Source organism: Remersonia thermophila, chromosome 3, assembly GCF_042764415.1.
Source record: "Remersonia thermophila strain ATCC 22073 chromosome 3, whole genome shotgun sequence".
Taxonomy (NCBI): Eukaryota; Fungi; Ascomycota; class Sordariomycetes; order Sordariales; family Chaetomiaceae; genus Remersonia; species Remersonia thermophila.
The window spans coordinates 776,700-798,788 of record NC_092219.1 but is presented as its reverse complement, the minus strand read 5'-3'; the positions used below and the strand labels follow the sequence as shown (position 1 = coordinate 798,788).

General features: G+C 56.8%; 12 protein-coding genes across 12 annotated transcripts; 6 read left to right on the top strand and 6 right to left on the bottom strand.

Annotated features, from left to right (window-relative positions):
- Window positions 1-29: 29 nt before the first annotated feature.
- VTJ83DRAFT_3033 (uncharacterized protein) lies at window positions 30-537 on the top strand (the record flags this gene model as incomplete). Its single annotated transcript, XM_071009370.1, has 4 exons — window positions 30-171; window positions 234-265; window positions 336-399; window positions 470-537. 4 exons carry the CDS (start codon window positions 30-32, stop codon window positions 535-537), a joined length of 306 nt encoding a protein of 101 aa, XP_070866914.1.
- A 773-nt stretch (window positions 538-1,310) lies between these two features.
- On the top strand, window positions 1,311-2,246 carry VTJ83DRAFT_3032 (uncharacterized protein; the record flags this gene model as incomplete). Its single annotated transcript, XM_071009369.1, has 1 exon — window positions 1,311-2,246. The coding sequence occupies one exon, from the start codon at window positions 1,311-1,313 to the stop codon at window positions 2,244-2,246; it is 936 nt and encodes a 311-aa protein (XP_070866913.1).
- Window positions 2,247-2,854: 608 nt separating this feature from the next.
- Window positions 2,855-4,467, bottom strand: VTJ83DRAFT_3031 (uncharacterized protein; the record flags this gene model as incomplete). Its single annotated transcript, XM_071009368.1, has 5 exons — window positions 2,855-3,252; window positions 3,317-4,060; window positions 4,127-4,251; window positions 4,351-4,391; window positions 4,462-4,467. 5 exons carry the CDS (start codon window positions 4,465-4,467, stop codon window positions 2,855-2,857), a joined length of 1,314 nt encoding a protein of 437 aa, XP_070866912.1.
- Window positions 4,468-5,901: 1,434 nt separating this feature from the next.
- VTJ83DRAFT_3030 (uncharacterized protein) lies at window positions 5,902-6,987 on the bottom strand (the record flags this gene model as incomplete). The annotated part of the gene is made up of 2 exons (XM_071009367.1): window positions 5,902-6,769; window positions 6,836-6,987. The coding sequence occupies 2 exons, from the start codon at window positions 6,985-6,987 to the stop codon at window positions 5,902-5,904; spliced, it is 1,020 nt and encodes a 339-aa protein (XP_070866911.1).
- Window positions 6,988-7,594: 607 nt separating this feature from the next.
- On the bottom strand, window positions 7,595-8,355 carry VTJ83DRAFT_3029 (uncharacterized protein; the record flags this gene model as incomplete). The annotated part of the gene is made up of 2 exons (XM_071009365.1): window positions 7,595-8,082; window positions 8,145-8,355. 2 exons carry the CDS (start codon window positions 8,353-8,355, stop codon window positions 7,595-7,597), a joined length of 699 nt encoding a protein of 232 aa, XP_070866910.1.
- A 516-nt stretch (window positions 8,356-8,871) lies between these two features.
- On the top strand, window positions 8,872-10,817 carry VTJ83DRAFT_3028 (uncharacterized protein; the record flags this gene model as incomplete). The annotated part of the gene is made up of 2 exons (XM_071009364.1): window positions 8,872-9,030; window positions 9,093-10,817. The coding sequence occupies 2 exons, from the start codon at window positions 8,872-8,874 to the stop codon at window positions 10,815-10,817; spliced, it is 1,884 nt and encodes a 627-aa protein (XP_070866909.1).
- Window positions 10,818-11,543: 726 nt separating this feature from the next.
- On the bottom strand, window positions 11,544-12,341 carry VTJ83DRAFT_3027 (uncharacterized protein; the record flags this gene model as incomplete). Its single annotated transcript, XM_071009363.1, has 4 exons — window positions 11,544-11,740; window positions 11,815-11,930; window positions 11,992-12,049; window positions 12,158-12,341. 4 exons carry the CDS (start codon window positions 12,339-12,341, stop codon window positions 11,544-11,546), a joined length of 555 nt encoding a protein of 184 aa, XP_070866908.1.
- A 1,523-nt stretch (window positions 12,342-13,864) lies between these two features.
- Window positions 13,865-14,234, top strand: VTJ83DRAFT_3026 (uncharacterized protein; the record flags this gene model as incomplete). The annotated part of the gene is made up of 2 exons (XM_071009362.1): window positions 13,865-14,039; window positions 14,098-14,234. 2 exons carry the CDS (start codon window positions 13,865-13,867, stop codon window positions 14,232-14,234), a joined length of 312 nt encoding a protein of 103 aa, XP_070866907.1.
- Window positions 14,235-14,969: 735 nt separating this feature from the next.
- VTJ83DRAFT_3025 (uncharacterized protein) lies at window positions 14,970-15,492 on the bottom strand (the record flags this gene model as incomplete). The annotated part of the gene is made up of 3 exons (XM_071009361.1): window positions 14,970-15,137; window positions 15,214-15,269; window positions 15,360-15,492. 3 exons carry the CDS (start codon window positions 15,490-15,492, stop codon window positions 14,970-14,972), a joined length of 357 nt encoding a protein of 118 aa, XP_070866906.1.
- Window positions 15,493-16,499: 1,007 nt separating this feature from the next.
- Window positions 16,500-18,411, top strand: VTJ83DRAFT_3024 (uncharacterized protein; the record flags this gene model as incomplete). The annotated part of the gene is made up of 2 exons (XM_071009360.1): window positions 16,500-16,568; window positions 16,624-18,411. The coding sequence occupies 2 exons, from the start codon at window positions 16,500-16,502 to the stop codon at window positions 18,409-18,411; spliced, it is 1,857 nt and encodes a 618-aa protein (XP_070866905.1).
- Window positions 18,412-18,698: 287 nt separating this feature from the next.
- Window positions 18,699-19,424, bottom strand: VTJ83DRAFT_3023 (uncharacterized protein; the record flags this gene model as incomplete). The annotated part of the gene is made up of 2 exons (XM_071009359.1): window positions 18,699-19,278; window positions 19,348-19,424. 2 exons carry the CDS (start codon window positions 19,422-19,424, stop codon window positions 18,699-18,701), a joined length of 657 nt encoding a protein of 218 aa, XP_070866904.1.
- Window positions 19,425-19,913: 489 nt separating this feature from the next.
- Window positions 19,914-21,863, top strand: VTJ83DRAFT_3022 (uncharacterized protein; the record flags this gene model as incomplete). Its single annotated transcript, XM_071009358.1, has 2 exons — window positions 19,914-20,150; window positions 20,331-21,863. The coding sequence occupies 2 exons, from the start codon at window positions 19,914-19,916 to the stop codon at window positions 21,861-21,863; spliced, it is 1,770 nt and encodes a 589-aa protein (XP_070866903.1).
- Between the last annotated feature and the right edge of the window lie 226 nt (window positions 21,864-22,089).

Genomic DNA, 22,089 nt, shown 5'->3' with positions numbered 1-22,089 from the left:
CATGACGGAGGCGTGGAGCTTTGCTAGAGATGAAGGTCAAAATCACAAAGTGGAACGCCGTCGCGACTTGGCGCTGGGACATTCCCGAGGATGATGTCTGCGGCATCTGCCAAGTTCACTTTGATGGAACATGCCCGACATGCAAATACCCTGGGGATGATTGCCCGCTCTGTGAGCCCTCTTTGGTCTTCGGCCTCCTACCCAAGCTGCAGTGTGCTGATGATGTCCAACAGTGTCTGGAAAATGCGGTCACAATTTCCACATGGTTTGCAACCTGCTATGGCATTTCGACGCTTGCTGGAGGACTCCGCTGACCAAGGATGGCACAACTCCAGCATTGCATCCTGGAGTGGATAAAACAAGACTCTGCCAAGGGCCAGTGTCCCATGTGTCGACAGAGTGAGTCTTCCAATGCCCACCCCCCTTTTCTGACACTGGATAGCGGCCTCCTAACGAGATGATACCTCAGAATTCGAATGGACTGAACCGCCACATGAGCCTTCTGTCGACACAAGCCAGGGGCCTCCCGAGCTATGAGCAGCGAGCCTAGGAGAAGAAGACGGGAAAAAGCAGCGCTGCGTTTATGCATCCATCTCCTCTAAGCCCTCTCTGTTTCTCCGTTATTTCTCTGTTCTGTAAGCTTGGTGGTGTCCTGGGCCGCCTCCCTCGGGCTGGTGGCAACCGATCGTCGGGTGAGAGAGAGCAGCCGGGTTCCCGACCTCAAGCAGCTGAATGCCTGGCCAGTCCTTGATAATACTAGATGATCCACGGTTTGAACTTTGTCTTCCTTGCCCTATTCAGTCTGGAAGGGTGTGCTCGTGGTTGCGAGACCTTTTGTTGGCGCTGAGCGGGCGGTGCGGGATGGTGGTGTAAGCGATAAGATAAAGCTCGTCAGCCTTGTCCAACCATTGACCAGCCGACCCTGTCCGGGCAACACCTTCAACTTGCATCGTCAAAGACATCTTTTGCTAACCACCCCGCCGGCCTCATATCATCCCACTTCCCTGTCTCATCTTTTCCTGTGTGGCAAGTGGTCCTGTATGGCTGGTCTGCTCAGCCCTGACCCCCACAGTTCCACCACGTCCACGCCGGCTCTCCGTTGTGACATGCCGTGTGCCGACTGACTTGTTCCTAACAGCAACCAAACATGCCGCAGAGTACCTTGGTCTCGTCGACTACAAATCCGCCGTTCGTCAAGCCACCATCATCGTTCGTCGAATCCAACAGCACTGCACCGTGACACCATCCGGCCTCGCCGTTACCACGACGCCTTCTTCCAACCTCAGTCTACGCTACCGAGTCAGCTAGCAATGTCCGGGATGGGTGATCCAAACTCCGACCGCCCGGCCTCGCGGGCCTACCACGTCTCAACCGCCCCTCCCACCTCCCCGAGGCCACAGCCGTCCGTGGTAGCCGCCCGAGGCAGCCGATCCAGTCTTCGACAAGATCAAATACCCGAACACTACCCGGTCGCGCACTCCCCCCCGCATTCCCTCGACGAGACGGGGGGCGTGCCGCTCGTTCCAGACGGCGGCGGCCTCCCCGTCCAACCTTCGCCGCCACCTCCCTTCTCGCCAATTTTCACCCTCATCGCCTCAACATCCCAGGCAACCAACAAGCAAACGATCCACCACCCGACCGTGCACTACATCTTCGCCGACGACGACCCGGAAATCCTGACCGCCGCGCTGGCGCACCACCACGGGTCGGCTCAGCACGAAGAGGGGGATGATCACAACGAGACGCAAGGCAGCGGGACACGAACCCCCCCCGACCGAGGGGTTCTGCTGGACGTGGAGCCCACGGCCGACGGGTCCGGCTACGAAGTCGTCTGGGCCAGCAGCCTTACCCCGGACTGGGCCGCGACCTCAGCACGCTTCAGCCGGACGGAAGCCGGCACCGGCGCAGACGGTTTTGCTGCGGGCGCCCTGGGGAGTAGCCTTGTGCTGAAGATCGAGGGCGTCAGCCTCGAGCCGTCATCTCAGCGGCCCTTGCTGGGGAAGGCTGCGGCAGCATCGCCAGAGACGGATATGCAGTCGGAGGGTACTGTTTCGGGGAAGCAGCAGGGCGCGCCTACAGCAGAGGAGTACCCAGAGTTGCTGAGGGAGTTTGAGAGGCGGATGGGAACGTTGAGGAGGGTTGTGGAGGCCGGAGCGGCGAGGCAAAGGGCGCTGGAACATGGGAGTGTGCAGGCTCCAGGGACAGGAGGGGGAGAGGGAGCTGCTGCGATGCCAGAGGGGCCATAATAGGGGCAGCAAACCACGCCGTGGCTTCGATGCTGCCTGATTCTGGTGGGGTCGGGGTGAGGAGTGGACGAGCCAGTGGCCAGTTTTCAGGCATTGTAATGATAATATATGGACTATTATTATATAACAGGAACCAGCGATGGGCAGAGCACGCTTTGGCCGGGTTACTGAGGTACAAGGTATAAGATCGCCAAGCAAGGAACGAACGAGACGCATCGAGTGCGGACTATGGAGTTTCTATTACAACGCCTCGATACATGAACAACAAGGTAATCCGAAAGCTATCGCTCCCACGTCCGCCAAACGCCCTGATGACTCCTCCAAACGGGATGCCATGTACAACGTTATATCCCAGGAAAGCAACGCAGCAAAGTAAATAGAGGAAAAACGAGGCAGCAAAACAAACGCCAGCAGTGTATATAAAGCGGGTAAGGGGTCCATGCGTGTATCTCTGCAACAAGGTAGGTTCTAGTAGATTAGGACCTGCCCTGATCTGTGAAACGATGGCCAAAAGAGGAACAATAACCCAACGGGCAAGCCAACCGTTTCCTTTTGGATTTCATGGCTCAAGGGGGCCACAGACGGCGCGAGTCGATGGTGACGCCTGTTCAGTTGTCGGGATCAACGCCTTCCCAGTCGACGACGAATCGCTTCTTCGTCAAGGCCTCGACCTCGGCGTTCGACAGAAACCCATCTCCCCGGCCGGCGCGAGTTCGTCGGCGTTGCGAGGCCAGCTCGGGGGACAAAATGGCGCGCGCCGTGTTCATCCGCAGGTCCTTCAGGATACTGCTTTCCATGACGTCGCGCTTCTTGGTGGAAGAGTCGGAGGTGCCCGAGGAGTCGGAGGTGCCCGAGGAGTCGGAGGGGCTGGAGGAGCTGGGGGGGCTGGAGGATTCAGAGGAGCTGGACGAGCTAGAGGAGTTGGACGAGCCAGAAGAGCCGTTGGCGGCACGGTTTATCATGACGTAGGCAACCACGGCGGCGACGATGATGACAATGATGAGGACTGGAGACAAATGTCAGTTTCCGATACAAAACGTTGCCGGCTGCCACTCTGGGAGACGCCATACCGCATATTCCGAGGCAGATCCACTTCTTCTTGCGGGTTTTCCTGGCCGTCGTGACCGCCGTCTCGAGCTCCTCGTTTGCCTTGACCATATCCTCGGCAGCCTGCTCGGCGTGCGTGTCAATGGCCTGGACCTGCACCTCTTGCTTCGTGAGGAGCTCCTGCATGTCGTTCATGAGCTCGAGCAGCTCCATCAGGCTCTTTTCGATCTGCAGCATCTCCTGGTGGCGCTGCTTGACGGCCCCCAGAACACGCGTCGCCTGCTCCGTCCGGCTGCCCAGCACTGCCTGCTGGAACACCTGCGTGTCGCTGTTGACAATCTGCCGGATCTCCTCGTCGGTCGCGTTGGGGTTGACAATGCGCGCCTGCCGCTCCAGCCGCGCCTGCATCTCCCTGCGCGACGCCGCTTCCATCTCCTGAAACCTCTGGATGGCCCGCCGGAGATCGCGGTCTGTCTTGTTGACCTGGGCGACGTTGCGAGGGTGCCGAGCGTCCGGGTTCGACTTGACGTCCCGGAGGCGCACCGTCAGCTGCCGGTACTGGTCCATGATGGACTGCGTCAGGTTGTCGAGCTCGCGCTTGGTGTTCGAGCCGCTGGTCATGTCCGCGTCGTCAAGCGCCCTCCTCTGGAGGCCGTTGAGCACCCCCAGCTTGTTTTCGACATCCTGGATCCCGTTCTGAATATCCGTGCATTCATCGAGAATCGATCGCTGACCGCTCTGGCCTGCGGGGCCCGGGCCGCTGGGAACTGGAATTGACGTCGTTAGAGTCGAGGCTTAGGCAACGTTCTCCAACGGCCCAATGTTCCACTTACGCCCTGCGCCTCCCTGCCCATATGGGCTGCCATAGGAAGGCTGAGGCGAGTTGAAGGACGACATCTCGTGCGATCCGCCGTACTGAGCCGCGTTGCGGTCGCTGAAGGGATCGGTTCCGTACCCCCTAGAACAACAATCTTTGTCAGCCGCGAGTCAATTGGTCAACAACTCCTTCGCACCGCAGCGAGAGAATTGAAGAAGGCGGCCAGCCGATCACGCATACCTTGACCCATTGTTGCCCCCGTAGGGGTTATAGCCTCCGTACTACAGCACAGTCAGCGACATTTTTTTTGCCTCTCGCGACTCGAGAAAGGCTGCGCCAGGGAGTACCGACACTCATCTTGGTGGATCTTCACGGCAGGTCCCAGACCCGTGTCGTATGGAAAAGACGAGTTGCAAACGTGCGCGCGTTGAGCCAGCAAAGCGGAAAGATGTCACGTACAACTCGATCCAACGACGCGTCGGCGGTGAGATGGGATCGATGCGAGTGTAGGCCAAATTTTGAGCAGGAAGGGGGTGGGATTCGTTTGGAAAATAGGCGCTGAACGGGATGGCTCTAAATGAACCAAAGGCCGGGGGGGGTTCAGGAGCAGCAATCCAAACCGAGATTAGAGTTCTGTGGCGCGGTTGCAAGGAAGCCCGCTTCTCGCCCGTCTCTGGTTCGCGATCTCACCAAAAGCATTAAACCACAGTCCAACCTGTCTAACAAGGACACGCGAGGAGGAAGAGGCTTTTTGCAGAGGAAGGCGGTCAGCCGTGCCATGACCTTCTGAACCACCTGCATTTCTTCCCCTTTTTCCGGCAAATCGGCCATCCCAACGCAAGCCAAAACCAAGGAGAAACGCTCGGCAGCTCGCAACGACCATGCAGCTCCCTTGCACAGTCCCCCGTCTCGAAAGTCTCCATCTCGCCAAGCTTCTGGCCCAAGGATTGGCTGCAAATGGCCGCGGTTTGTTTGGTTTGGCTTGCCCCGTTCGGGCGACGGCTACTTGGGCACGTTACAACGAAAACATGTGGACCCGCCCGGCCCGTCACAGAATCGGATCAGTGGACCCGACTCAGGGACCAAGACCGTTTCAGAAGGAAGATCTTCAAGGTCTCCGACAGGAAGCTGACGGTTATTTTTTTCCCGAGTGTACTGCGTACTACGTACATAGACCGTGGGGCAATGGTTCGAGATCGTCTACATGTATAGAGAGCTGCCAGGTTCCGTTGTGTAGATATTTGATGTACACATGCCGGAGCGCACATGACCTCGGGGCGAGAGGATGCAGCTTTCGAGCTTTACACCGTACGTCCAGGATGGGTGCTCTCTGCGAGAGGCTCAGCCCGGCAGCTCGAGGCTGAGTCGTCTGCCAACGAAACCGGCCACGATGGATTGCCACTTCAATGCTGCCAAGCGTTCGGTCGTTTCGTTCAACACCAAACACCTGCGTGGAAAACCATGGGCTTGAGCCTCCCCAGGCCTTGCCATTGATGTTCAGTTTAAAATAGGCCCGTGTCGGAGCTCATGGCGGCCCTACTTGCGACCTCTCCGGCTAGGGAAATCATGCTTGGTGTCGGGCCGATTTACTGTGTGCTTTGTTTCGCCACAGAACACAGTGATGTCGTGAGATATTGAACTATCATGATTCAAGCAGAGCTAGGCACTGAATGCGACGCAAGAAACCTCGAGACGCGTCTTGCCGTCGAGCGGCCGTCCAGCCGTGCGACACCTGACCTTTCGGGCGTGGGTGTTCGATAGCCAAGAGACAGCCCGTCTCTGCCATGCGCATCAGACGACAACATACGCCGACGCGTAGCTTACGCTAAAGTCGTATGTCTTCTTGACCAAGTTGCTCCTCTGGTACTGGACAAATTTGGGCTTGCCCTTCCCCTCCTCGGACCGGTCCTTTGCAACCACCTCCAGCGCCGCCATAATGACACCGATCGGGTGCCTCCCGCAGACCGTGTTGCGAGTCTCTCGGACCACCTTGTAGAACTCGCTGTGCGAGCCCGACTCGACTGCATCCATGGCCATCTGATCGAGCACCTTGATGACCTCGTGGATTTCAGGGCTTGCAGGGTCCTTGGCTGCCGTGCTCCAGTCGGGCGACACCGGTAGCACGGCGCTCTTGGACGCCTGGCCCCTCGAGTTGTCCATGTCGCGAACCGCACCCTCATGAAAGACCGGCCGGTAGCTGAACCGCGTGCCCCAATGGCAGAAGTCGGACGAGATGATCCACGCCGTCTCCGGATCCTTGAGGTACTTTGACAGCAGTTCGCCCCAGCCCTTCTCCTCCTCCTCGGATGCGTTACCCACGAGGATGGGAATGATGGGCGGGTATTTGGACGGGTCGCCAAAGGTCTGCTCGAGCCTCTTCCATAGGTACGGGAGATGCATCTCCAGCGAATGCTCATCCACGTCAGAGCCCCGGGGCATGTCAGAGAAGCGCCCCGTCTTCTTCAGCTCGTTGGTTGTGGCCTTGTCAACGATGAGGTCTCCAAAGGGTGTCTCGTATTTCTCAAATGTCGTAAGGGCGCACCCGCGCAGGTAGTAGGTATGGGAGGGCCCGAGAACGAAGACGCGTTTGGCGGACGACAAGTCAAATGACTTGTAGGCCCACGCTGCACATGGGCCAGAGTACGAGTACCCCGCATGTCTGTTGCCACGTTGTGAGATTCGACTCTCCTTCGGGGCTGCAGTGATGACGGACACCTCGACTTACGGAGCGATGATGACTCTGGCGCCTGGAATGGGCAGGGTGTTTCCATCTAGACTCTCAGGCACACGATCAAGGAACTCGTCGAGCTGCCGCGAGAGTTCTTCGTCATCGCCCTCGTACCAGGACCCAGCGTGGCTTGCCTCGCGAGTTCCCATCTCGTTCCTGTTTGAGTCGCAGATGCAAGACTTTCCTTGGCTTCACAACCCAAAGTATTAGTGAGCGATGGCAGTCCGGAGGCTAGAAGAAACTCGAAGATCGAGGAGCCCCCCGAAGCTTGGGGAAGCAGGTGAAAGCGGGGCACCACTTATAGAGGCCCAGCCCCGCAATCCCCACCCGATGACGATGGCCTGCGCTTCCATCGGGTTGCTGTCCCGAGCTTTCGTGATCTGGTCATCTCTCGGCAGTCCTTTGAACAACCGTGTTATGCAGCCATTCGGCCTTCCCATTCGTGCTGCCATGTAATGCTTTTGGAGCGCAACGTGATATGCATACAGCCACTAGACATTCACAGGGCTCAATGTCATTGCCCCCCAAATGTCGAAGGCGTTCTCTCTCCTTTTCAATCGCTCGAAGCTCACTCGGCACATCCATACCCACCTCCCTCCAACACCACTCCAAGACCAGCCCAACCGGCAGTACCTGAAAGGTAGCTCCAGCAACATGATCCAAGCAACAACCTAGAAACGCCGAAACGCCTTGCCACACGCAAACAAAACACGAGCACCCAAACCCCGACGCAACGCAACCACCTCAACCCGGAAGTCACAGCCCAAACCCGCCAACACCTCTCCGCATCCCCGTGCAGGCCAAACACCGCCGGTCCTCCCCAAGGTTACTAATGGAACAGCTTCCGCATACAGCCTTTCGGCACGCGACGCATATCCGATCTGCCAAACCCCGCCCGTAGCTGTCAACATCCATCATTGTCGCGTCGACACCATCACCATCGCCCAGCGCAGCACCGCAGTCTTCACAATTCTCCGGCACGTTCCGGAGGTCTGGCACCGAGAAAGCCAGCGACGTGGCAGACGACGCTGGAGAGGTTGCCGACGACGTCGACGGGCTTGGAGAGACGCGAATGTCCCAGAAACTGTGTAGCGATCGCTGCTGGGGTTTTCGCTGTGCCGATGGTTCCTGAGGTTGGACGAAGGATGGTTCGGGAGCAATGGGCCTCAAATCTGCCGAAGGCGGTGGTTGGTGGTGTGTCTGGCTCCTGCGTTGGGCGGAGTACAGGAGATCCAATGTGTGCTCTGTGGAAGCGGGCAAGGTAAGTAAACATGTATATGGAGCTGACAAGCTGGAGCAGACATACTGTACACCTCCTGTTCAGGTGGCCGGTTGTCGCGGAAGCGCTTCATGGTGCGACTGGGCAGATGCGATGGCGTCGATGACTGGGTAGAGAAGAAGCTGGGGGCTGGCGCCCCAATTGACATCGTGACATTGAAGTTGAAATCACCGCCGAACCTCGGTGACGCTAGGCAAACTTGCCCGAATTCATCGGAGCGCTTGCGCTTGAGAACCATGCTGAAGTCCAAAAATAATCAGGAACCGTCGAGGAGAGGCAATGGATTGTGATAGATCCAACGATATGTCTGTTCTCCGCGTAATTAAGCGTCACCGTTGAGCGGCGGGTTTGGGATGGCGTGGTCGGGATCAAGGGAGCAGGTGTGGCGAGGAGAAACGAAGGGGGGCAGACTGAGAGGTTGTATTTCGGGTCTGAACCTGATTGGAAGGGCGCGGGCGCGAGGCTACGCGGGGGAACGCGACACAGCTTAAAGTGGTGGTCAGTGCGTCGCGTTTTCGGTGACCTCGTTCGGCGCCTGAGGCTCTGATTCGCTGCGAGAGGGTCCTAGCTCTTTAAGTCATGTGATTTGGCGCAGCCGACGTGGTGCCACCAACGCGTCTGGTCGCGCTCACTTTGTTTTCTGAGCGACTAGCTCAGCAAAGAGTCAACCGCGCGCCATGAAAGGCTTTTGACGTTATGATGCTTGCTCTTCCACCCTTGCCCCCCTATCAGACGTTCTCTGAGTACGCGCAGGATGAACAACAAGGCTCGGCCAACCCCTGAACCAGCGACGTTACCCGCGGAAAGCAGCAAAGTTGCCGCTGCAGAGACATCTGATCACGCTTCTCTCAAGTACTCATTGCTGGGGCCTTCCCTGACCAAGGCAGGCCAGGACTCGGTCGACCAGTCTAAGGCATGAGTTCGCTCTTACGGATGCTCCCTTGAGTCGCCGGCTGTGGGCTGACACAGCCACAGGTTTCGGAGATCATCTACAATGCCTCCAAAGGGTCCAAGTTCTTCAACCATGAAGAGGCGAGGGACCGGGCTCTGACAGCCAGGATTGAAGGTCTCCTCGCCAAAAAGCGCCGCCTCGAAACCCTGGACCTGCGGCGAGAGCTCAGGGCAGCCGACAACCTGCTCGCCCAGCTCGAAGCTGAGCGCGACCTGACCCAGCACATTGTGCACATCGACTGCGACGCCTTCTACGCCGCAGTGGAGCAACTGGACCGGCCCGAGCTCAAAGACATGCCGTTTGCGGTTGGCAGCGGCGTCCTCACCACATGCAACTACGTCGCCCGGAAATTCGGCTGCCGCAGCGGCATGGCGAGCTTCGTGGCGAAGAAGCTCTGCCCTCAGCTGATCCTCATCCCCCTCAATTTTGGCAAATACAACGCCAAAGCCGCCGAGGTGCGCGAAATCCTCGCCGACTACGACCCGCGTTTCGAGAGCGCCAGCATCGACGAGGCCTATCTTAACATCACCGACTACTGCGCCCGCCATGACATGGGTCCGGCCGAGGTGGTCGCGCAGATGAGGGCCCAGATCCATGAGAGGACCCACGTCACCGTCTCGGCCGGTATTGCAGCCAACGCAAGGCTCGCCAAGATATGCTCCAACATCAACAAGCCGAACGGCCAGTTCGTCCTGCCCCGGGAGCGCACCGCCATCATGGACTTCATGCGCAATCTGCCTTGTCGGAAGGTGAACGGTATCGGGCGCGTCCTGGAGCGCGAGCTGGCCTCCGTAGGCATCAAAACATGCGGTGATATTTACGATCAACGGCAGTACCTCGAGCAACTCTTTGGTCAAAAGACTTACGAGTTCCTCCTCCGCTGCTACCTCGGGCTTGGACGAACACGCATCCAGCCAGCCGAGGACTACGAGCGCAAAAGCGCCGGGACGGAGCGAACGTTCCGCGAAATCGATGACCCCACCCAGCTTCGAGAAAAACTGAGGAAAACAGCAGAGGAACTCGAGGTAGACCTGAAAAAGGCCGAATGCAAAGGCCGCACGCTTTGCCTGAAGGTGAAGCTGCATACGTTTGAGGTCATGACACGCCAAGTCGTGCTGCCAAAAGCCGTGTGCTTGGCGGATGACCTGTACAACTATGCGCTGCCAATGCTGACCAAGCTAGAGCAGGAACGGCCCGGTCTGAAGATCAGGCTGATGGGGTTGAGATGTACCCACCTTGTTCGCACCAAGAAGTCAGATGCGAGGGCTTTCTTTGGGCTCAAAGAGGGGAGGCCAGAAGTCGCGAGATTGGCGGGCCTTGGTGTTGGTGGTCGGAACAGCGGGGACGGCCACAAAGATGGGTTAGAGACAAAGGCCCCAGGAAACAACGGGCCCGACGAGGATATTGGCCACGATGGCAAACCGCCAGCCACCGACTCCCACCATCGCCATGGGAAGGAAATCGTACCGAATCCCACCAAGGGTCTGGTCACGGGGGAGCAGGAGGGGCTGTGGGACTGCCCGGTATGCGGGAGGCCGCAGGTTGCCGACGAAAGGCAGTTTAATGGTCATATTGACCTGTGTCTGTCGCGGCGGGCTATCAGAGATGCCGTCCAGCAAGACGCCAAGCTGCGACCGGAGCACTCCGATGGGAAGAGGGCGATGGAAACGAAAAGGTTGAAGGAAAGGAAGCGGGGCCGGGCGCCAGCGATTGAAGATCCCCGGCAGAAGAAGCTCTGCTTCGGATAGTTGCCGTTCGGTGAGCCTGGTGATGATGAGATGTCCTGCCTGTGTGGCGAACACCGATCGTCCTGGTTGCCATGATCGCCGAGGACACTTGGCATAAAAGTATAGGTACAAGCAAGATATCTGTCGTCAATATGACATTTACCCACCTCTGTTTCATACCCTTGGATATGCTTGTTAGCATAGCATACTTCCTTGGTGAGAATCCTGTTGGCCTGTGTGGGAATAGGTCCCTCCAGTTGGTGTTAAACAAGGTGAGTGTTGGCATTGTGTAAGTGTTTGAAGGCTGAGGCAGCTTCGTTGGTGTCATCTTCAATGGGAACCCGCCGCCCCCGGCCTTGACTGCTGAGCCAGATAGGGGGTTTCTGAGTGGCCACCGCACCTCTGACCACTTGAGCTCCTCTCTCTCGTCCATGCTCTCCGGCGCTCGGGCTCGGTCTCAAGTAAACACTCAACGGGGATTGGGGGCACCATGTACATGCCGGTAATCCACTTTGCGCAGCCATGACTACTCTAGTTACTCCATAAACTTCTGCTGCCATTCAACGAAATCATCAAACCAACCCGACAAACTTGCAAGCCACAAATGCGTTTTGGGCAGATCTCGACTGCATAGAACGTGTCATACACCGTCCATGCCGGTCATGGTCTTTGCGAGCTGTCCTGTGATCAGGGCTATGCCGGGAATTTACTCTCCAATGTCTTCATCATTGAGGCCAGGCCCTGTGCCTAGAGTTCCGCCTTTTCCTCGGCATCGGCCTGCTCAGGGGCGGGGGTATCGGCAGCCTCAGGCGCGTCGCTTGCCTCACTCTCGACCTTCTTCCCCTCTTGGCTCGCCTCGGGCGCCGGAGTCTCGGTGGCGGACTTTGTGACAATCTTCTCGGGCTTGGGGACACCGTGGATTCCCATCAGCTCGGTCTCGAAGACTGCAGAAGAAAGAAGCAAGAGTCAGCAAGTCGAACAAGACGACGGAGTGCAAGGTGGGGAGTAGGTGTCGTACCCAGAGTCGAGCCGGCGGGGATGGGGCCAACGTTACGATCGCCATAACCGTAGCTCGGGGGGATCGTCAAGGTCCGCTTCTCGCCAATGCACATGTCGAGCAATCCTTCATCCCAGCTGGATTCCATGTCAGATCAGCCTGCCGCATATATTCACGGGACTTTCCTGGGTTCGTTACCCCCTAATGACCATCCCAGAGCCCAGCCTGAAGCTGAAGGGCTGGTTCCGATCGTAGCCTGGCGGACGCAATGTACATTAGTCGTCGCCCTGACATGTGGTGTAGGATGGCCGCCCGGTCAACCAAGGGACGGGACCAGTCGTTGATCGGGCAACGGGCAACTCACTTGCGTCGAACTTCTCGCCATTGGACTGCAGAGTGCCCCGGTAGTGGACGCTGATCGTATCCCCCTTCTGGGTCTTGCGGTCACACTCCACGGGGAGCGTCACATCAATCTTGAGCTCCTCCGCGGCCAGGGCACCAACAGCGGCCGAGGCGAGCAGGCCAAGGGAAAGAATGAGGCGCTGCATTGTTGAGGGGGAGGGTAGAAGTAAGGCGAGATGGGTAGAACGGGGAGGTAGGTCAAGTCGAAAGGAGGACGCGATATCAAAAGACAAACAATGGCCAAAAGCGCCAAGCGGAGGAAGGAGGATCAAGCGCGCTCTTTGAACCGTATGAGCTTTGTCGCAACGCGGAGACCAAAGGCCAGATCTCCCACTTTCCCAACCAAACAAACCAATGCCAAGATCCACCAAAGGACGGAACCGAGCCGGGCCTCTCGCGGGGCATGCAGGGTTTCACAGAACGCAGGTACAGTAGCGTGTAAGGTACCTATGTACCAGCGTACCTTACACCACTTACCATTATTTGTACAATACAACATTGTGTGCCTGAGTGGCAAATGTCCGGTTGGTGACATCATCGATAGGTCGCCCTTTTGTCTGCCAGATGGGTTGCCTGGACCGGAGGCCGGTGTCTGGAGGCCTCAAATGAGCGCACCTCAGCAAGGACACCACCAAAAGTCTGAATCAGCTTGACCGAGGGACTTGATTCCAGAAACCTGACCTCCCGCAATACCCGAGGTCTTGGGTGATCACGACCTATTATTTGGTACGGTACCCAGAGTACCTACAGCCGAAGTGCGGTTTCTGCTGCAGGACATCTACTTGCATGCAGATGAAAGGGTGGGGTTGCAGATGGTTCCTGACAAGATTCGTGGTGGAAGAAAGAAACTCCCGTTGATGAACGTGTGAAAGTGAGACATCGAACGCTGAAGCTTTTACGGTTTTCTGATCCGGCAAGATAACCTCACAATGAGCCCTTCATTCTGCCCTGGAATAAACAACGGGGCAATGCTCCGGCCAAGGGGCCATGTGACTCTCATCCTGCCTCAGCCACACAGGTTGACTGCCTTGGTGAGTAACAACCTGGAAGGCGGGGAAAAAAAAAGGCAGCAAGCCCCTGCCAGGCATGATGTCATCACCGCCCTTCTAATCTTGCCAGCATAGGAAAGGACTCGCGTTGATCCTTTAGCCCGGGTTCATATCCTGCTAAGCTTGCCCTGTCTCACCGAATCAACCTAGCAGTCCGTAACCCTTCTATGTGGCTGAGTGGGATTTTCTCGGTTTTCCTGACACGCCACTGAGCAACTGGAGGTTCAGGATGCCTGACCGCCCGCCCTAGAAGGTACCTTGCCGGAGGCCTCGAGTGAGGTCGAGCATGGGTGGGGAGGTGCTATCCTCGAAGGTCCCCAGAATGTTTGGTACCTACTTTAGGTATGCCCAACTTCTGCACCGCCCCAGTAGTTCTCAACCTGTCCATCCGTGGCCTGGACCGATAGCTGCCTTGTTCTGCCACTCTGAGATGGTTCGCGACCCATATCCACGTCGCTCATCATGACGTGGGAACGGGCTGGCAGATACAAACTCACGAGATTTCCCCCCTCTCCTCTCCTCCGGTCGTGATTTGCTCCACATCCACCACTCTGAGACTCAACATCAAGCAATAAGCAATCCCACTACCCGACCACAAGAGAATACATATTTCCAACAAAATGGCGTCCGATGAAAAGCCCGTCACCAGTAATACCGGATCTGGCAGCAGCCAGCATTGCTCCTCTCGACCGTCTACCCCGTCCTCCGCATCTTCCCGGGATGGCGCAATGAGCACACCAGCCACCTCTCGGTCTTCATCACCGTCCGTCGCAAAGTACCGTGATCACTCCTCGAGTAAGTCTAACGTCCAACCCGTCGCGGGATGCAATCATTTTTCCTGACAACATGGCAGGCACCAAGTACGTCGATGTCAAGAAGCTCTCCCATCCGAGGGGCAAGCCGGACGTGGTGGTGATCCAGCATCACCGCCAAGGCGCGCCTGACAAGGCCGAGCCTCGAACGGCGGATTATTACAACAGAAATACTTAGGAGACGAGCGCAAAGAGCCGGGGTGGTTGTGAGATGGGCGGTACTCTTTCTATAGAATTACTGTATTAGTGGTATAGCGCTGGTGGCGTTGGGTGGCGGGCGGGAAACTTTGGAAAGTCTGGATAACATGGCCTGGGGAAGGGTTTGGGGTAACGGTTCACTCATAGATTGTCATCTAAACATCCGGGAACGGATCACAGTTTATCTGCTCGGTGTTAGGTCTTGGTATCTCCAACCAGATTGCCTTGGATAAGCCAATGCAATGCTGTTCTCCGAGAGTTCGTCTCTAATGGTCTATGGCGGGTTGCTTGATTGTTGACGTGCACAGACTTGCCATCCCATCTCCCGTTTATCTACCCAAAACCCCCATCCAAGGTTGGATACCCCAACACTCTCTACCAAGGAACTTGGTGTAATGTACCTTTCCACCGAGGATATCTCTAATTACAGTCGCACAGGTAGCCCAGTTGAAGCCATATTGGCTCCGTGACATATGGTTAGGCATATAAGCCAAGAATACGTGGGGAGAAGTCCGAACAGACCATCTCCTTCATGAGTCATTGGTAATAGGAGATCCTGGAGGTTACAGTACTTGATCTGGCCTAGCCTACATCAACGCCCACCAGCACAGAGTCAATCTGCCCGCTCCTGGAGGATGCTCGGTACGGAAATCATGAAATCTTGTCCAATCAAAAACCAGAAACAACACATTCAACAGCCGACAAGATAGGGTCTCTAAGCGCCCCCCTCCCGCTTCGCATACTCGTCCTCGATGGCTTCGAGATACTTGTCCTCGGGCGAACGTGGGTCTTTGTGAAGAACACCTTCCTTCAGGAGGGCATCTGGAGACGGCCGATGAGCAATCTTATCATTTAGAGAGTCCGCCCGCATACGTTTCTCGAGCTAAAGTCAGGTCAGCTACAATGTCTGTCGTGTTTGAGGTGCGATAACACCCAGACGAGGGGCCGAGGCAACTCGCCTCCTTCTGGTTGGCCGCGAGTGCGGGAGCGACTGTGAATGGCGGGAGGATGTTTTCTTCGTACAAACACAGGGAAAAACGTCAGCCAATGCCGCGATACACCGCCAATCAATGTGTGGCAGGGGGTAGTTGGGTCTGTGACATACTGTCAACGAGCTCCTGGCGAGGTGGACGATGCGAGAGGTGGAACTCTAGGGAGTTCTTTCTCGCCGGGTTGGGACTGCTCGGGGAGATGGGGGTCTCATCGACGGAATTGGACCTATCTTCAGGGCTGGCCATGGCGAACTTTGATCAGGTTCTATGTTTGGTCTAACGGGTATCTCGAACACTGCTTGAGCGCATCAGCTGTTTCTGGGTGATGGTTGATGCAAAGTGATTAGGCAGGGCAAGACAGAGGCAAACAAAGACGTCTGGAGGCATTGGGCGGGGTCACCCTTTAAAGCCCGGCCGCCTGACGTCAGGTCCATGGGTATATCTTTGGCCCCAGCACTTACTCGTGGTTGGTTGCATGTTGATGCGCGAAAGAGTTCCCCAAAGAGGGGACATCATCAGATGGGTGCATCACCCAAATAGATCCCAGACATGGGTTTCAACTCCACTGGCCTCGCACTGCAGAGCCTTTGACATCCATCCATAGCCTCCTTGCTCTGGGAAGGCTCTTGTCCTCACGAAGAACTTTTTATTACCAGCGGATGGTGGGTTGTCCAGGAAAGGTCCTGCGGCAGCATTGGATGTCCATCATGACGTCGCGTCCAATCCTGGCCCGTGGGGTCCCTCTCATGAAGGCAGTGAATGTACCACGCCAGATTACAGACGCTGGGCCCAAGACAGATACTTCGTACGCATACTGTGTACAGAAGCGATTCCAGGATATTCCATGATAGGGTCCTCCAAATTATCAAACTCCTTCATTATGTCCGAGGGACCCAGGGAACGGAAGGGAATCCATGAATGACCTAGGTACATATATCGCTGGTGGAAGGTGCGGGGTTGGAGTGGGGCGGGCTCTCTGTGGGGTAGGTCCATACCGTAAATACGCTGTTACTGGACGCGACGCTTGACGTCGCACCATCTTCCTCTCTTACGTAGACAAGCACAACGCGTCTGTGGTTGTCTTCCTCGTTAGCGTAGAGTACCAATCTAGGTCCGGAACCTTCTTCTCCATTGTACAGTCTCGGCGGCAGGAACCAGTGACATGGTTTAGGCCAACCAACCCTTTTCTCACGCCAATCCCAACCCCATCTCCGTTATATCGGTCGGGCCGTGCCATCTCCAAGTTGGCAACCATGGGCCAAGCCGCATCAAATGAGCGGCCCCTCCGGCACCTTTCACATGAGGAAGTTGCCAAAGAATTGGTGAGCTTGTGCCTTCCATATCCACTACCACTGTGCTGGCTCTAACAATGTACAGGCCAACAAGTTCGCGCGGAAGTGCTATACTCCACTGGAGTTGCTCTCTCTTAAGGATGTCTTCCACAGCCTGGCCGGCCGAGAGCACCAGGTCGCCCATCTCAAACAACATGTCATTGCGCAATTCCTTGGGATCCCAGATTCCCTCAATGTGTCGGCTGTGCTCTTCCAGATGATGTCCTCCATCGCCGCCTTCCCATTTCTCGAGGATGCGCCAGCCATTATCGGGCTGGAACAACTAGTCATAGTTGTCACCATCCTGACCAGGAGATACCGGAAGGCTCTGGCCAGTACCGGTTTAAACCGGAGGAAGCTGATATTTCGTTCTCTGGCTGTTTACGACCGCCAGCTCTCCTCGGCCCGCGATTTAGATCAGCAGGGAATGACCAACGACAAGGGTGACCGCAATGCCGGCTCGTCTGGCGAAGACGCAGCCTCAAAAGATGATGGCGATGACGATGACCCATTGGCCTTGGCAGCGCTCAAGTACTTGGAATGCGACGGCGAGACGGCCCAACACGGAAGCACGCCGTTTTTCCATAGTGCCGCAGTCCCTGCTGACAGCCTGCGTAGGCTTATCATGCTGCTCCTCCTAACAGCACCCCTAGACGCCCAAGAAAGCCTGGCTGCATACGCGGCGACGCTATCCCACGACGACTTGGATGGTCTGCGACAGACAGCAGACTGTGTGCTCGAGTCCTTCCTCGACACAGGACAAGCGCAGAACGTCATGTATGCCCGTTTCGACGCGGTCATGTCAGCATCCATGCCATTTTTACTGAGCGGCCTCACTCCCCTGTTCGAGCGCTTCCTGTTCTCCAAAAACCTGGATTTCCATGGTCACACTGGTGACAGGGCTCAATTGCCTCCTTCGGGACCATCCCCTAGCCCAGGGTTGCCACCTCCACGACCCCTTCTGGAAGACACGGGATCGATCATGAACGTTGGTGTTCTTTCACAGCTTTCATTCTTCATCCCTGGCACATCACTGTTCCGCTGCCTTCGTCTGCTATACTCCGGAGACGAAGACGGATACAGCATGGGTAGCTTCGAAACGAAGGTGTTCAACTGGAGAGCTCCAACAATCCTTCTTGTCAGAGGAATTCGTCTCGATGGCGGAGAAGACCACGCAAGTTCCGGCCCGGCCTCGGCTTTTCTTGCCAGCCTGCCGTCGAAACGCTTCCCCCCAGGAAACAGGCGTGGGGTCGGGGACGAAACTCTCACCTTTGGGGTATACCTCAGCCAGCCATGGAAGCATACCCACCGTGAATGCTTCGGCACAGATGACTCCGTCTTATTTCAGCTTTCCCCGGTCCACGACGTGTTCCGCGCATCTACCATGAATAAGGACTACGCTTCCTTTATCAAACCATCGGCCAAGACCACACCAATAGGAGGCATATCGTTCGGCTGTCCCCCTCCTCATAACACCCAAGCCCACCGCCGGTCGACCACAATGTCGCTGGGCCCCGTTTCGCTTGCCCTGGAAGACAGTTTCGAGTTTGGTTGCTTTACACACAATTACACGATGCAAGGTGGGGCTTTTCAGACGAGCGGGTTCCGGAAGTTCGACTTCCAGGACCGTTTCGAGATATCCAGTCTGGAAGTATGGGGATGTGGTGGCGATGAAGAAGCCAAGCACCAAGCCGAGCGATGGGCCTGGGAGGCAAGGGAGGCGGAGGCACGGAGGAGAATCAATCTCGGTACTGGGGACATCGAAGCTGATCGCGCCCTGTTGGAAATGGCCGGGTTGATAGGGACTAACAGAAGCGGTGGCAGTATGGGCTAGCTGCTCTTTTGGGGAAATGGTCAAGACTCCATGGGGAAGGGTCGCTAGCACTTGGGAAGCAGTCACGGGGCCTGAAAGATCATACCAAGAGAAGAAATTTGGGCTCCCACAATCTTGGCGGATACCCTGAACCCAGGCCACTCATATGTTACATGGCAACACCAGATAACGTACATAGCTCCCCGGACGCATGCGTTGTCCACAGTCCCCGCAAACGTCACAGATGGGGACCATCAAATACTTACCTAAGGTACAATACTTTTTGATCCCGACTCCTCGCCCAAGCCTCATGCTTTGCCCGAGCCACCCCACAGACCCCATAGCGAACCAGCTCCTGCATTGCTCGAGCCTTTGTCGCTGCTAGATGGCTCGCCCTGAGATCCGGCAGAGCCCACACCCGTAGGTTCGCCCTTGGCAGCCTTTGCCTCTTTGAGCGCAGCTCGTGCAGCCGCAGCAACTCCTTCCGTCCCAGTCTCGGCGCTGGCAGCCTTTTCAGCTGCCCGTTTTCTCTTCCTCTCCATCAACTCCCGGAGTGCCTTCTCCTCCTCGTCGCGAGCCTCGAGCTCCTTAATCCACCTTTGCCGCCTCTCCTCCGCCTCCTGTTGTTCCTTCAGCTTCCAGAGCTCCTTTTGCTTGTTCCGATCCTCCGCGTAGTACATGCCGCCGGCGACAATAGCCAATACGGTAAACCCTTGCGCAGCGACACGCGCCCGGAACATCTTTTGGACCTTGTGGTGATCGCCACGGCGCATGGCGCGGTACGCATTGGTGAAGGCTGCGATGGTGAGGAGGCAACCGATGGGAACTAGCGGTTCTTCCTTGAGCCGCCGGGTGATCTTCTGGAACCCGGATTCGTTGTAGAAGTCACTGTGAGAGGTAGATGTAAGCGTCGTGCCCCCAACCTCGATTGAAATGTGCACGGGTCGGCTGGCTTACTCATTCTCGTCGAAAGAGGACGGCAGCGGACGGCTGGACAGCGGCCGGTCAGGTAGCGGTCGGTCGGAGTCGGACATGGTGGATGATGCTCCGGGGAGCGGTGGGCTGGCTCAATTCAGCTTCTCGGGCATATGTGACTCGTGTGATCTCGTTCGAAAGTTCGGCAACAGGATTTGAGCATGCGTTGGGAGCTTGCCGAACGAGCAGTGCAACAGGCAGTGACGAGATTCATATCATCTGACGTCGGGTCGGGTCGGCTCCGCGACCCATGAAAAAGCTGGGGTGGGGCCGTACAGTGTCCGTGTTGAAACGTACGAATGCTGTGTAAGTTTCCCCTCATCCTTGGGCACCGCCCGCCCGAGTCCGGTGTAACGTAACGCTATCTTACACAGCGACGGAAAGCCGGCATTCGGCCTTATCAGAAACTCGCCCCACTATATTTTTTGTGGTCGGACTGACTCAGAAGCCGAAGACGGAGCCTGTGTAAAGTCCAGCTTCACGAACCCAACACCACAACTTACCACCAGAACAGGGGCATTGCATCGTCGAAAAGCGCCAATTCAGCCATGGCGAATACAACAGAGGATGCCATTGCCAGTAATGGCACAAACGGCGAAGCGCCATCCCAACAGCCCACGGTTCAACCGTCACGCAGCGACCTGCCCCTGGCCCGAACTCCCTCCCTCACTAGCTTTGCCCTTACCGAGTACAGCGCCAGGCCAACACCACCCAACGCAAGAACCAAGGAACGCATGAATAAAATCATCCCAGATGAGTTTCTTTTGCCCAATGGAACACCAGATGTGAGTCATCCGATCAGACCTCTGCTCTCTGTCTTCTCTACATCGAGTCGATGAGCATCCTGCCTTGCTCCGAAGCCTCATGTTGAGGTAACGAGACCGGCTTGTCACTTCTGCCAGCGCTCTGTTTTATCGTCTTCCCCGTGTCCCATTGTGTCAACATGGAACTAAGTCAAGTTTCAGTATCTACGCCTCATCATCACCTCTTATCCGCGGGTAAGAGAGGTGTGCAATGAGACCCCCCTCACCCATGCTGTCAACTTGAGCAACCGCCTGGAGTGCCGGGTCCTCCTCAAGCGCGAGGATGAGCAGCCAGTGTTCAGCTTCAAACTACGGGGCGCCTACAACAAGATGGCCCATCTTGATCCCGCCGAATCCTGGAGGGGAGTGGTTTGCTGCAGCGCCGGCAATCACGCCCAGGGCGTGGCATACTCGGCACGGAAGCTCAAGATCCCCGCCACCATCGTAATGCCTAAGGGAACCCCGAGCATCAAGCATCGCAACGTCTCGAGGATGGGCGGCCATGTGGTTCTCCACGGTGCCGATTTCGACGAGGCCAAGGAGGAGTGCGCCCGCCGGGAGAAACACGATGGTCTCATCAACATCCCGCCGTTTGACGACCCTTATGTCATTGCCGGCCAAGGCACCATTGGGTTGGAGATCCTGTCGCAAACAAACATCCAGAAGCTCGAAGCCATCTTTTGCTGTGTCGGCGGTGGAGGCCTCATTGCCGGCGTCGGCGTTTACGTGAAGCGCATCGCGCCGCACGTAAAGATCATCGGAGTGGAAACCTACGACGCCGACGCCATGGCACAATCTCTGGAGAAGGGCGAGCGTGTGTTGCTGAAGGACGTCGGGCTGTTCGCGGACGGTGCTGCAGTCAAGACTGTGGGCGAGGAAACATTCCGCATCTGCCAGGAGGTCGTGGACGATATGATCCGGGTTTCAACCGATGAAGCCTGTGCCGCCATCAAGGACATGTTTGAGGATACCCGTTCAGTCATTGAGCCAGCCGGCGCCTTGGCCATTGCTGGCCTCAAGAAGTGGGTTGCCGCCAACCCATCAAGCGACCCCACGAGGACGGTCGTCGCCATCACATCAGGCGCCAATATGAACTTTGACCGTCTTGGTTTTGTGGCGGAGCGCGCAACGTATGGCGAGGGGAGAGAAGCGCTCCTCGCAGCCAAGATACCCGAGAGGCCAGGGTCGTTTTCGGAGCTGATCAACGCCATCGTGCCCCACTCCGTCACCGAGTTCAGTTACCGGTACGCCAACGAGACTGAAGCCAACGTCTTGGTCGGCATCTCCCTCACAGCGCCCGGAGCGCAGAGGGCACAGGAGCTGCAGAACATCATGACGCGCATCCGTGAGTCAGGAACCATGGAGGTCACGGATTTGTCTGGTGACGAGCTGGCCAAGAGCCATATTCGTCACATGGTAGGCGGCCGCTCGAATGTTCCTAACGAGCGGCTTTATATGTTCCGCTTCCCTGAGCGGCCTGGAGCCCTAGAACGGTTCCTTCGCACGCTACGTCCAAAATACAACATCAGCCTGTTCCAATATCGGAACTATGGTGGGGACATTGGCCAGGTGCTGACCGGCATTTTATGCCCAGACGAGGAGGTCAGCGACCTGGAAAGTTTCTTGAAAGAGATCGGGTATCCGTGGGAGGACTGCACGGAGTCGCCGGTGTTTAAAACGTTCCTGCGAGGGTAGTCACCCTACTGTGATATGACACTTGGAGCATCGTGCCATCAATCAAGTTTGTTTCGTCTCGTGGCGGCTGATATCGCGATGTTCTCAAGTGTGACATGGTTGTGTGGGCAGTTGCAGTTGCTTAGGGCCGTTAGTGACAAAAGTAAGCGTAGCCAAGTGTAGGGAAGTGAACATGGCCAGTCTCGGGTCAATTAAACCCCCGAATGGGGGATAAAGAAGTGAGACT